This window comes from Acanthochromis polyacanthus, chromosome 16 (genome assembly GCF_021347895.1).
Source record: "Acanthochromis polyacanthus isolate Apoly-LR-REF ecotype Palm Island chromosome 16, KAUST_Apoly_ChrSc, whole genome shotgun sequence".
NCBI lineage: Eukaryota > Metazoa > Chordata > Actinopteri > Pomacentridae > Acanthochromis > Acanthochromis polyacanthus.
In genome coordinates, this window is record NC_067128.1 from 12,727,244 (window position 1) to 12,742,402 (window position 15,159).

The following is a 15,159-nucleotide window of genomic DNA, read 5'->3' on the forward strand; positions in this document are numbered from 1 at the left end:
CAAATCAACTTTTTTCAGTGCTCCAATGACATGGTGAAGTGTCGGCCAATTTGATGCTTTTCTTTTGCCATTTTCACTTGCATATTTTTTCCCAATGTCCTCTTCCATTGCTGTCTAAAAACATTTCAGTTTAATCCGATTGTTTTTATACAGCAACAATTCACAGCAAGTCATCTCATGACACTTCATAGAGTAGACCTTATAGATTTTAAACAAAATTGGATTCATCCATCCATCCATCCTGAAAAACCTTTGCAGGGGGGTGGACAGTATCCTCACATTGGCCAAGAGGCTTGGAACGCCTTGGACAAGTCACAAGTTCACCCCAAGACCAACATAGAGACAGACCATGCAAACACACATGCACACCTACAGCCAGTGAAGAAACACCAACTAACCCACCATGCATGTCTTTGGACTATGAGAGGAAACACCCAAAGAAAACCTAGGCAGGCACAGGGAGAACATGTACAGAAGAGGTCCTGACCAGCAGGCTCGTCATCCACTACCCAGAGCTAACCACACTGCCACTGTGCCAGATCGGACATAAAACAGCAGCCATGTTCTTTCAGTGAAACATCAGTCAGTTAGTAAATATCACTGATTGTGACCATGGACCCTTTGACCTTACGACTTCCTGGCTAACTCTATTCTTGTGACACTGACTTATACTAGACTAAGAGCAAACCGTAGATTGGTTTTACACTCTAAACACCTCTAATGTGTTTTAGCACAATTGCTTCCTTGTGTTATTCTCCCAGTGTATGGAGGCTTAATGAGAGCTGACCACCAGTCCTTTGATTCTCCAATTCATTTATTGTATCTCGTCTCTGTTCAGCGTTTAACTGCGACTTCAAACAGAGTAACTGTCTCTCTTGCCAGGCAACCTGCTTGTTGTCTGGTGTTTTTCTCTGTTTTGTTAAATTCGCTTCCATATGGCACTACTTGGTTTGGCATTTTTCATTTCCAGGACCTGGCAGTTTCCAAGCCTTAAGAGCCAGCTGATGGTACAACCAGGCAGAGTGAAGCCATGCTTGGCTGAAGCTTCACAACATCAGCCTCTTCCAAATTCGGATTTTCATTTAATGTCGAGATCATTTGTCAAAAGTGTGGGGATTATTATGCTGCAGTGTTATTTAGACCCCGAGAGCGATTAGCTGTGGTTAAGGGTTCAGCTGGAGATCTGTTTTGTTTAAACTTCAGGGAACAGGATGGGAAGCATATGGAAGGACGGGTGTTACATTATTAAGATGCAGCATCTGGGGTACAAAGCTTCATGGTTGGCTACAGTGTTCTGTTGAGGTTGCCAATGAAAACACTGACAAGATGAATGGATTTGTTTTGAAAGAGATTCTTTAATTCTTGTGAAAAATATAATTGACTCCTCTCTGAAATCTGTTCTGAGCTCCATTTGTAAAAGAGCATCTGGGATGATGAAAGTATAACATCATAAAATTATCCACACAGATGTCATTTGACTTAATGGACTATACATAATCCTCACGCAGAGAAGATGAATGACTCTTTTGGGCTAACCAAAGAGCACTCTAGAGCACCATAGTTTGGACCAATGAATGGACAGGACACTGAACGTCAATGCTATTAATGTGAGTATGTGTGGAAAAAGTCTATCCATTCATGAAAACATCTTCTTTAAAGCTTTTGGGTTTTCCCTTTGTCTGTTATTAATAGTCTAAAGAACTTCCTTACATTTAATGATGAATTGAGGCTTTTCTCAGGTGGTGGTTGTGAAGAATGAGTTCAAGTTCGTGACTATTATTTTTTCTACTTGTTAAAAATGGCATCCTAAATCTGTAGTTTAAGAGCATACTGGACCAACACAAGCAGCCTTCAGAGTTGTACATTTCTGGAACTTTCTTGTGAAAACCAGGCTAAAGCAAGTGAACTGAATGTGTATATGCTGACTCTCTGGTACCATCATGATAATAATTTAGTTGGAAACATCCCTTCAAGCCACAGGATCTCCATCAGTGCTATCAAGAATGAAGTTGTTGTGTTGTCTTGCTCAATATATCTTCCAACTGGTGCTCATGGGTAACTTGAAACAACGAGATCATGAGTTCACAGGTCACAGTCACGACTTTCCTAATTGATTGTGCTTCATTATTCTCTGATTATGCCCTTGTACATGCACAGCTCTCCCTGTTCACTCATTTTCAACTTCTGAAATGAAGTCCCACTGTGATGATTTCCTTTGTTCCTGCATCTGAACCAGTGTCATCTATCTGGAAAAAAATCAAGTCAGATATGATCTATATACTTCAGCTCTATAGAGTATCTCTAAGCTAACTACTTTGATTTTCTGGTCTTCTGATTTTCTTCAAAAATCTCACTGTCTTGGTTCACTCTCAGCGCTTTGACGGCAGCGTTTCTGGTCACAGCAGGTAACTGAATGCTCTGTGCCTAACAAGTATTTTATTGATTACTTTTATAGCTTTTGATGTATATAAGCCTCTTGCAAGTGCAATAATCAGACGAGACCTCCCTGCAAGCCACTTTCTTTCTTTAAATGTCTCCTTAAAACATATTTTTCTTCTTTAAATGCAAAAATACTGCATTGTTGCTGTCGGATTAAACAGGAAGTGCTATGGGTAGAGTCCTGTTTCCAAAAATAAAAATGGCTTCCAATCAAGACAAAATGATTATTGGCTTCTTTCATTGTTCTTTTTATTTTCTTCTTACTTTATTATACTATTTTATTCTACTTTGTCTGCTTTATTTGTTCTTTATGTTATTTGTGGATGGTTTCTTTTTTATTGTGTTGAATTGTTTTCTCTGAATATCCTTGTCTGAAGCACTTTGTATCAGAGCTTTTGAAAATTGCTTTAAATATAAATTTATTATTTGCACTACTATTATATGCTATTAGTTATATATATATATTATTAAGCTGGGAAAAGGTTTATGGTGTTTTCCTTCAGGGCAGCATGGCCCACTTTGTATGTCAGGAAGATACAGCAAACAGCTTCCAAACGATAAAAACTAGAAAAACTTCCAAGCTCCCAATCCCTCAAATTCCTGTTTACTCTTGTAACATGTTCAAATTCACTCAAGCTAAAAATGTAACCTGTGTACTTTTCAGTCAAGGTATGGAATATGGAGGGCTTTTCATTGGCTGCCCAGCTGCTCAAAACCTGCACGTCTTCAGTTGCTTGGACATGACGAAGACATTCGGACAAATCTTCACAACACCGCCAACAAAATGACAAAGACATGGAAAATTTCGTCTCTCATGTTTGGAGGCCAATCAGGTACTACATCCAAAGTGGCTTGAGTTTTAATCTCTAGACAGTGTTCATGTTTGAAACCACTATGAGTTGACTGACTGCTCTCATGAACTCAGTCTGTGCAGCGTGAACACTGTGGAGGTTTGTGATTAGTAAAGTCCATCTGGAAGCCGTAACGCACTTCACAGGCAACTCTTTGTGCCTCAGGTAATGCAGCATGGATGTGTGATTCAGCAGGTCCACATGTTGAGTCTCGATGACTGACAATGTATGGAATGACAGGACCATCCAGCTAAGAAATCAGGGCGCTCACCTTAACGGCTGCTTAAGAAAAAAAATACCCTCTAGCATTACAACAAGAGTCTGCAGCCTTCAGAATGAATCCTGGGTATCTGTGCTGTTTTCAGCACGCAAAGCATAATCTGTCAGTGCTCTGATCTTTTGTCCAACTGAATAATAGATCTCAGATACAGGCATAGGCGTCAGTTTAGGGGGGGACGGTGGGGATGTGTCCCCCCCCCACTTTTTGTCAGGGGTCATTTTGTCTCCAACACATTCAAATTCTTCACACGTAAGCCGTTGTAAACCCAGTTATTTTCAGCAGTAAAGAAAATTCCGACACTCCTGAACGCACCATCCGCACTCGGCCGAGAGTTGCAGACATGCAACACACCTTCGTGAGGTTAAAAAAAGAAAAACGTGCAGATGCTAAATTTGCGCCCGTGCCAAGTGGAAGCTCCGACCAGAGGCGTGCAGGGGCAAAATTTCGGCCCGAGAGAATTAGTACTATAGCGGCCCACAGACCCCTCTATCCGCATGTACCGATAGCTCAAGAGGTTGAGCCTCTGCCTTTGGTTCGGTGGTTGTGAGTTCGAGCCCAGCTTGTGGCATTTTGCCGTTCTTCGACATTTTCTCAAAGTGCTGTCTTACCAACGACACGGAAGCATATGAGAAAAGCAGGCGTGCCGCATCAATGCTAAACTTTGATCTCAAGTAGAGGGCCACAAAATATCGTCCCACGGGCCGCAGTTGGCCCGCGAGTTTGAGACCCATGATTTAAAGCATTATTATTATTATTATTATTATTATTATTATTATTATTATTATCATTATTATTATTATTTTATGACTGGAGCGGCCCAACAATAAAGCGGCCCACCGGGGATATCCCCGGTGTTCCCGATTACCCAGCACGCCACCCAGGGTGTGCATTTCCATCTGACAATGGCTGTGGTCTCCATCCCCCCCACTTTTAAAAACAAACTGACGCCCTTGGATACAGGGTAATATGAGGACACACATCTTGTCAAAATAGGTAAACCCTCCTTTATGTAGACATGATGATGCACTGCAGAGACATCTGCTCTGTGGACCAGTATGTCTGCTATCAAAGTGGAAACAATCAGCTCAGACTGTAGGATTAATCATAAAAAAAAAAAAGGATTAAGGGAGCTGTGAATCATCACTCATTTATCAATCACAGTTGCACAGTCTTGTTCTCTCAGCGTGAACCTGTTAAGATGTAACACATTTTCAATGGGGTGTGCATTTATCTGTACTGTTTGTGCTGTCAAATTCATGTCTATTGCAGTGTGCATGATCTGCTATTCTTCCCCAACAAGAGATCCTGCTCTGACTTATATGTCTAAAAGCTACAGGACATTTACATTTAAATGAATACCCATGACATCCAGACCCTTGCCAAACAAGTTCTCATGATTAAGCCTAACGGCACCAGATTAATCTCTTTGTATTACACGGTACACCTGAGTTTTGAATCTGGTGTCTGTGGTGATGCATTTTATGCTTCCAAGCTATGATTGGTTTGCCAGAGTTGGAAAAAAGGGGAGCAATCACAGTGATGGAGAGGGAGTAGATTACTAGTAAGGTTGAGTCTAAGGAGGAAAACCTAAGAAGCATCCTAGAATAGTTTCTGTAGCTCCAGATGAAAAAATAAAAAACTCAAGGGAGAGATTACATTCTAAAAAAGAAAGAGATTAACAGGTCCTAAGAATGTGTTGACAGTGTTTGTGTAAATTAGTCATACTGCCAAAGCGAGGAGTTCACAGTTCCACACTGCTGGTTGAAGTTTCCAAAGTGGAAGAGCTTTGTTGCAAATGCGGAGTTTTGAGGAAATAAATGTGGTTAAAAGGCCGACAATAAATCTGCTATTCATTCCATATTCATTCATCTTTTCACACCTAAAGCTGTAAAACGCAAACAAAATAAGTTGTACGGTGAATATTTTGGGTGTGGCAAAAGAAACAGCAGCTTGCTGGATGTAAAAATCCTGGTATCATTTTACAATGAAAACTAAATAAAACAGCAATCCATTTTTTCTGCTTATCTTGGGTCAGGACAGTGGTAGCAGGCTAAACAGGTCATTTTACTCCCAATCTCCTCCTGGGAGACCCCAAAACATTCCCACACTATATCAGAAATGTAATCCTTCCAGCAAGTTCTGGGCCTACCCCAGGACGTCCTCCCAGTTGGATGCGCTCAGAAAAGGAAGGAAGGTGCCCAGGAGACATCCTAATCAGATGCATAAATCACCTCAGATGGTTTCTTCTGATACAAAGGAGCAGTGACTCTATTCTGAGCTGAGTCTGGAGGTCTCAGCTCCTCATTTCTCTAAGGCGGAGCACAGCCTAAATAATTAGATAATAGTTAATCCTTCAACTATTCAATATTTACTAATGTTGCAAACATGTATATGTGATTACACCCAAACTTCAACCACAAAATTTGCTTATTTGTCAAAGCAAAACATGTTTACAACCATCTTGAAGATTGAGAAGAGAAATGTGCCATAAAATATGCAAAGTGACAAGTGCCTGCAGTCCTGTGGGTCACAAACATTCACATAAACGGATTCCTACACTGGCTCAACTAGTGCAGCACAAATCATTCAGTATGTGTGAGGCCTGCAGACTGCAACACAAACTCTGCCTCAAAAACCACAAATCAGGATTTATGGCGACATTCATCATCAGCCATGGGTTGATTCCCCAAACTGTGTGTGAGAAAGAACATGCTTTCCCACAATAAGCTAACAGTAACATAAACAATTTAAAGAGTTACATACACATGTCTGGTCACGACTACTGTCAACTGCTCATAAGACTGTAAAAAACACTAAACTGTCATTCTAGAAAAGATAAACAACTTCACATTTTCCCAGCAGGCAGAATCAGTTGACCTCTCCAGAGCTGAAGTACTAAAATGTCAGTGCTGCATAAAAAAATGAGCGGCTGCTTGGCAAGAAATGCTGGCACCTGTATCTATTCTTTCACTTCAATTTCTTGGTTTGTGGTTCAGGAACAAAACTTTCAGAAACAAATCGTACTGACATTCTGTATTCTATATTTACTGAATGTTTCATGGCAATAATCGAGTCAGAAAGTTGCTGACAGCCCAAATAACAATCATCAATAAACAAGCTTTCACTTAAACAAGTGGGTTGCTTGCTTTTTATCATCCACCCACTGAATACAGTGGAAAAATGTTGGCAGTAAAAGGGTGATAGTGTAAAATTTTACTAAAATATGCAGACAAAAACTGTAATATGTTTTTATTTTACCTCAAATTGATGGAAGTTGTAATTAGAGGCTTTACTTAAAGCTGCACTAGTCAACATTTCAAATAATCAATGCACTTTATGTAGACAATGTCACATGTAGTGACCAGTTAAACTGGTGAAGAAAGAATAACATTTGTCAGAAATGTGTGTTTTCCCGCAGGAGATGGTAGAGACCAAAAACAGAGCTAAAAAGAGAGGGAGTATCAGACTCAGATTCATCAGGTGGACACAAACACTACTCCAAATGGGAATGCAAATAGGCCACAGCTTTCTAACGAAACTTAAAGGCGACAGCAAAACGATGAGCCACAACAGTGTGACCACTCACAGATGATTGTGATAACACTGATCAACTTATAAATACGGCTTTGGGAGAGATGGCTAGTGAACAGATGTTTTGTGTGGCCATAGGGTAAGAAATGGGAAAGTACAAATACCTGAATGACTTTGACAAAAGGCAAATATGACAGGGAGCAAAAGGCTAATAGATGGGCAAGTGTAGTAAAGTCAGTTCTGTCTGGTTGTACAGAAGAGAACAGACACCATAACAGAAAATTTTAATGATGGTTGTGACATTAATGCATCAGAACACACAGCAGACGCACCCTGCTGACTAATCAGAGTGCCTATGTTGACTTCCAATGTCGAAAACACTTACAAGTGCCACAAACCCATTGGTGTACATGTTATCAGGTGCTTAAGCAGCTGTTCCAAAAAGTTAATGCTGGTGATTATTACTACCATAACATATGCTTCAGGGGTACACTGGTCCAATCTGCATTGGCTAAGTTAGATGTTGTTCAGGTCTGGGCTCTGAAGTTGTGCACTGAGACATTTCAGACAATACTGATCCTTGAGGCAACAATGTACTGAATTAACACTAAATTAACACTAAATTACTCGGTCAAATTAAAAGGCTTTGAAACAGCTCTTCCATAAGTCTTTCAGTCCTCATCAGTCAAGCTGAGGTTAATCAGAACCCGACACCACACTTAGAATGCACCCATAAGAACAAAGGAGAAAGAAGACAAACACATCAGAGAAGCACTTAAAACATGTGGCTACCCAAACTGGACCACTGTCAGAACCACAAAACCATTTAAAGAACAAAAATATTATTTGTTATGTTGTAGGAGTGGCTGAAAAAGCTCAAGGGGATCTTCAGCAAAGACCTTCAAGTCCAGCAACACAATGAGACAGAAAGTTGTCCAATCTAAGGACAAAACTCTGTTGTATAGGCAGAGCAATGTACTGTGCACAGTTCACTGACATGAGGAAACCACAGACCTCTATGTTTGTAGAAACTACACTGCCACCACCACACCTCACAAGTCCAGGGCACAACCCAGCAGAGCTAAGAGAGTACAACAGACACTCACTGAAAAACAACTCTGAGTACAGTCTGGCTAGAGAAGACCGATGGTTGGAAAAAAGCCAACTATATCAAATGGGAGTCACTACCACTAACCGGAGGTTATCTATGGCACCACTTATCAGACACTTACAATACAATGATGACATCCTCTCTAGACTGTTTAACACCTCAAATCAGGGGAACCTAATAACTCACATGATGGTGAAGTGGGTCATTGACTCAACCCCTGATGAGGTGTTAAAGACCTGACCAGAGCTTAATTATGCGAGACTCTTTCAGATGAGACAAAAACATCTTTAGATACCGCAGGGCACCTCAAAGGTCCTGTAGAGTTCATGCCTCAGCAGGTTGGAGCGTTTCTTTGTGGCATACCAAAGACCAAGAATTAATGTTTCTGATGCTCTCCAAGAGGACACAAATCTGTAATTTCAAAAGCTAAAGAGAGGGAGAATGCTGATGTAAATGTGATTCTGAGATGAACCAAATTAAGAGCAAATTGTTAAAATTCATTGTATATCTTTATGTGTAAGGTCAAAGATCTCACTGTGAAGAACAGTAGTTCTCAGATCTCATCATGACTTGCAGATATCTCAGCATGGAGGAAAAACAAAACCTTCAACTCAGCCTCTCCAAGCCTGAGCTCGTTATCCCAGCCAGTCCCTCCTCTACACAACAAGAAATCAACATCCAGCCTGAATCAACCCAACTCAAACCCGCAAAGTCTTCCAGAAACTTGGGTGTCATGATCAATGACCAACTAACCCTCAAGGCTCATGTGTCCTCCGTTGATCGGTCGTGTTGATTTGCCCTGTACAACACCAGAAAGGAGAGATCATTCCCGTCTGAACATGCAGCACAACTCCTGGTACAGTATCTCATAATATTGACTACTGCTACTCCTTATTGGGGCCTCCCCACATGCACGATCAAACTTCTGCAGGAGATCCAGAATGCAGCAGCACGTCTGTTTTATAACCAGCCAAAAACAGCACGTCACCCCACTGCTCAGATCGATTCACTGGCTTCCAATTGTTGCAAAAAATTCAAAACTCTAACACTTGCATATAAAACTAGAATGAAAACAGCTCTCTCCTATCTGAACCCTCTCATTCAGGTCCCACTCACTATGCTCGGCCAACAAAAGGTGCCTGATGCAACCACCGCAACAGGGTTGGTCGACAGCGAGACTCTTCTCCTCCGTGGTACCCCAAACACTGTTCAATCGGTCCCTCTTTGGATAAAAGCATCTACTGAATGAAACTGTCAGATTACAGTAGTTCCATTTAGCTGTTGTGACAATCAACCATGAATCTTTATGTATCCACACATTTTTCGTCAAATTTGTGCAGTTCTAAACTTAAGGTTGTTTAATTTGTTTGAGGGATTCATACTGAATGACTATATTCAACTGCTGTGCTCGTTTCAGTGCTAATCTGGGTCTGTATAAGCTCTGTTTGTACCGTCAGCAGCTACTAATCCGCAACAGATTCAAAATTGTTTCCGTTTGTTTGCTCGTAAGTTGGCAGGAAAGAGAAATAAATAAATGAGCAAGCAGGGAAATAAAGAGGACAAGAAGGAGAGTCATATGTATGACTACGAATTTGAAAATTCTCATACGTAAGTGTAGTCATGAGGCAGAAAGGCCCACAGTTGGAGTCTGGCTACCCTGATGCAGCTGCAGTTGAGTTTTTTTATCCCTGCTTTGGTGAATGATGACTTTACTTGAGCATGTTTACCAGTCTGTCTTCCTTCCTGATCATAAAAATTGGCAATTGGACTGAGGAATTCATCGTAAATTTCTGACTAATGTTCAGTCATGAGGTGAATACTGTGAGACAGAGGGAAGCCCAGTATTCAAGAAAGAAAATCAGACGATGAGCAACGCTGCACTTCTGTCCTGTGTCATTAGAGAGAATTAAACACAGAACAAGAACAAAATCCTTTGCACAGTACAAGTTGAAGAATTCCTTAGAACTGACAGAAATAAAACCACCTCACTTATGTCACATTTATAGGTGGTCAATAAAAGAAGCCAAGTTTTCTAAAGTGGCCCTTAAGCAATGGCATCAAAAAACAGTTGTGAAAGTTGTCATTGACAAATGACTTCCCTTGTGGGTGAAGTGTGTTTGGGTTCTTTTTCTATTTCATGTGGAAATCCTCACAGAAAATTAGATTAAGATGGATTTTTACCATGATACTGAATGCTTACAGATTGTCATCTGCACACAGTTCAAGTTCAGCTAAGGCCACATTGCTGTTCCTTTTGGCTGCCAGAAGTCATGTCAGGGGAATTTTTAAAAACATTTTTGTCTTTCTAAAATATTAAGTTTAAGCGAGTTTCAAACTTTTCAACAAAAGTTGTGTTGTGCCATAAAGTTAAATAAATTAAAATAAATGCCCCAGATGTATTCATATTTATTGAAAAACTGTCTTGGTTGTCAAAGTGTTTCCCACTCAGTGGTTGATGTACTGAATGTTAGGTTTAGCGAGGTTATGTTGGTCCATCCATTATCTATACACCATTTAATCCTCATTAGAGTCGCGGTGGGACTGGAGCCTATCTCAGCTGACTCGAGCGAAGGCAGGGGACATCCTGGACAGGTCGCCAGTCTGTCACAGGGCAACATATACAGACAAACAATCACACCTACGGGCAATTTAGAATAATCAGTTAACCTCAGCATATTTTTGGACTGCGAGAGGAAGCCGGAGTACCCGGAGAAAACCCATGCATGCACAGGGCGAACATGCAAACTCCATGCAGAAAGATCCCGGGAAAACCGGGACGCTAACCAGGGACCTTCTCACTGCAAGGTGGGTGAAAGTGCTAACTGCTACGCCACTGTGCAGCCCGGTTATGTGGGTCCATTCTTAAATTCGGAACAACAGTTTAGATCTACTCAACTGTATTTAGCTGTGACATTTGAAACAGATCTAAAAACTTGCAAAAGATTCAAGAAAAACACTAAAACTCCCAGAAACTAGATCATAAATATTCTTCTTTTTGAGGGAACATATCAGTTCTGTATGCTGTATTCATGCCATCACGTTTTGGGGTACATGAAACAGTTCTGCCTACAGTCATTGAAATAAAGATTTAGTAATTGCTGGATCTAGTTCATTCAAGCAACAGATGTTTCATGTGACAGCAACCACTGAGACAGAACAGTTTAGTCGCAGTGGGTGTTGATTACATGATGGAGTATTTGGACTTGAACACAACATCTGACATCCTCAACATTTGGGGTTAATTTTAATAAGCAAACCCAAATAATCAGTAACTGAGTCTAACATGAACCACACTGTTAGCCTGTTGTTACGGTGCTCGCATTACAAATCCAAGCACGTCAAACATCATTAAACACACTGCAGATGTTAGCTTTGTTGCAATCTGCCGTGATGCGCTTGTTTCAGCACCCCAGGGCACTCTGAGTGGGTGGAGTTTAAGCTTTATCTTTTGTCAACGGTTCAAATTGGACCTCCTCCCGCTCAGTGTGTCTCAGGCTGGAAACAAGCTGGCGTGAACTTGTACGACATCGCAGTGACCAGCGAATCACAACACAGTCACAGTGGCTGCTTTCCCAAAATGTCTGTTAGCAAAGTCTGAAAATGTCCGATTTTTATTTCTCATCCAATTCAAATTACACATAAACTTAAGAATTTAAGCTTTTAAATCACCCACAAGCATTTTGGGAAACACAGCAGACCACATGATGCTGGAAGCAGGAAGTCACTCAGCCAATCACCTTTACCTCCGTGGGTCCTCCACTCCTGTTATTGGTTGGAAGAGCTATCTACACACCAGACACAAATACATGAACATCACATGAGAGAAGATATTACACAACCTTCTACAGTTATAGTAAAAAAAAAAAACTGACTGAATCATGTTTATATGCAGACTCAAATAGGTGCGCATGACTAAATCCATGTAATGAGTTAATAGTTGTGGATAAGATAAAGCATCCAAGATGACTTAACCTAGTTCAGCAAGACTGGAAGGAGGGTGAATCAGCTACTCAAGCTCTGTCCAAAGTTCCCAAACTGGTATTGGTGGTGGGTCAGTAGATGTTAGAAAACGGGACAACTTTAGATATAAGATGTCTCTCTTATTTTTCCATCATCTGTTCTTGAGGAAAATACTTTTTGATGATAAGAAAGCATTTCCCTGAGATCCCAGTAATTGAAAGCAATATAGTTCTTGTCACTGAAGCCTTTTCTTTGGTGGGAAGTGACACATTTACTATAGATATGAAACCTACAGTAAGAGATGTGTATCCATCTGACTGTAAATATCTACCCTGGGAGGTAGTCACCTACTTCAGGACTATATTTATACAGAAAGCTGCATTGAAAGGCAGTTTTTTCACTATGGATACGGTGCCTGCAGATGTGAGTTGTTCAGATTTGTTGTTTTAAAGCTACTTAACTGTAGCATTGGCGATGTTCTACTTGGGTGCAAAAAACGTTCAAAGTATTTGTAATTTTGACAAACAGTGGTGTCCAAAGCGGTGTGTCTGATTGGAACATCTTATGTTGGAAAATGTCTTGTTGGTTGTAATAAAAGGACAGTACGGGCCATTTAGCCCGTCTTTACCCTCGCCATGGTTACAGTCTCTTCAATGTCATGTACATGTGGAAGTTATCACATTACTATCACACTGTGTTGTGCAGATTTGACTTCAATAGCCCGCGTTATCCGAGTTGGCCGATTTTTGTGCTGATGTCTGGACTTTGCATTGTGGGAACTTCAGAAACTGACATGTGACAATATATTCATCCTTTTGTATTGGCATATATTTGAACTTTGGACAGAGCAATCTGGCCTTTTCCCCTTTCGTCCAATCTTTATGCTAAGCTAGGCTAACCATATCCTGAGTCCAACACTCAGACTTGAAAACACAGACATGAGACTGGCATCTATCTGAACATCTCACTTCCTAAGAACAGGAGAATAAGTGCAGTGTCCAGATTTTAAGCCATGACATTTAAAGGATCATTGCACTTCATTACACGCAAGTTATTTTCTCAGTTCTATCCCTCATTTTTGTATTTACATTGTAGTCAGGCAAAAAATGCTTGACTCTGCATGCAAACTTGCTTATTCCATATCAGCTGTTCTCAGTTCACATTCATAGAGAAAAGACAATGTAATAAACTGGGTTTATATATTTATGGATAAGCTAAAGTGAGACCTACTAAAGGGACATGTGTTATCAAAGCAATAAAAATCAAAAAGCCCCCCGTCCTGCAGTGTTTTCTCAGACCGAAATGAACTTCAGACAAGCTGTCCAAATAAGGTCACAGTTTTCTTTTCAAACTAACTATATTTTCATACCAGATGTTTATCTCCTCTTTGTTTCCCTCCATGTCTCTCTGTGTTTCCCAGTGTGTGTCTCACCTGTGTTACTGTGTCGTTTGGTGAAGGGGTTGAGTGTAGCTTTAGCCTTGGACGTCCAGTTGGCGGTGCTGGAGCCGAACGAGCTGGAGGACAGAGACTTGCCCAGGTTGTCTGAGCTCACCTTCTTCGTGTTGTTGGTGGCCGTCTTACTCCAGTCTGCGTGAGGAAAAAAAAACTAATCAGTCAATACAAACCAGATCAGGAGGATCACAGGGCTGTCCTCCCTTCATATTTCTTTACATAGATGATTTGTTTGATGTCAAACTCTTGTATGATTTATTTAGTGAAGGAGAGGAGAGACTGATATCTACCAGACTGACAGTAACAAAGTGTGTTTTGATGTGAGATATATATCCACATTCTTTACGCTTTGCTGGGTTTTAACAGGACTTACCTGTGTAAAATTTAAGACTTTCTAAGGCCTTTTAATTCCACATAAAGTGGAATTTAAAACCCATTTGACCACACAATTTTCAGCAGGAAAACCAATAAAGAAGAAATGAACTGCATATATGTGCTATTATTTGTTATTATATCATACACTGTCTGGCCAAAAAAAAAAAAAAAGTCGCCACCTGGATTTAACTAAGCAAATAGGTAAGAGCCTTCCATTGGATAATTACTGCAGTGATTAATATGTTCAGCAGCAACAACCTATTTAACCCTAGCTGATGCAGTGAGAAGCTTCTCACTTCTTAAACAACCATGTTGGAAGACATATCCTGTGGTCATGGAAAGGATGTTAGTCTGTCTCAGAAGGGTCAAATTATTGGCCTGCATCAAGCAAAAACAAATAAGGAGATTGCTGAAACGACTAAAATCAGTTAAGAACTGTCCAACGTATCATGAAAACCTGGAAGGACAGTGGTGAGCAATCATCTTCAAGGAACAAATGTGGTCTGATGAGTCCAGATTTACCCTGTTCCAAAGTGATGTGCACATCAGGGTAAGAAGAGAGTTGGATAAAGTGATGCACTTATCATGGCTAGTGGGGGTTAGGATTTTGATCTGGGGTTGGTCAGGTTCAGCAATGTAATGTTCTCAAAGAACGAGATCAGCTGACTACCTGAATATACTGAATGACCAGGTCTTTACATCGATGGAGTTTTTCTTCCCTGATGGAATGGACATGTTCCAAGATGACGATGCCACGATTCATGGGGCTCACATTGTGAACGAGGGAGCATGAGACATTATTTTCACACATGGACTGGCCTCCACAAACTCCAGACCTCAGCCCCATTGAGCAGTGAGAATTCGGGCGTGCTGGAAAAGACTTTGTGCTGTGGTCTGACTCTCCCATCATCAATATAAGATCCTGGTGAAAAACTAATACATCTTTGGACAGACACTGCATAAGCTTATCGAAATAATGCCAAAACGAATGAGTACCATAATTAAAAATAAAGTCGGTCCAACAAAATAATAGAGTGTGTGGCTTTTTTTTTTGGCCGAAAAGTGTATTTCCTGCTGTGACCCAGCAATCAATAAAAATAAAAACGCGCAAATGAGACTCAAAAGTTCACAGAATACAATTTGTCATCTGCTGTTTGTT

The 15,159-nt window shown here is 40.6% G+C and overlaps 1 protein-coding gene across 2 annotated transcripts in view; it reads right to left on the minus strand.

Annotated features, from left to right (window-relative positions):
* The window catches only part of adgrg6 (adhesion G protein-coupled receptor G6), a 128,271-nt gene that overhangs the window by 3,673 nt on the left and 109,439 nt on the right, over positions 1–15,159 (minus strand). For both annotated transcript variants that reach the window (XM_051936624.1, XM_051936625.1), the window contains one exon: positions 13,605–13,760. In XM_051936624.1, coding sequence (XP_051792584.1) covers positions 13,605–13,760 — 156 coding nt within the window. The remainder of the gene's footprint in view (positions 1–13,604; positions 13,761–15,159) is intronic.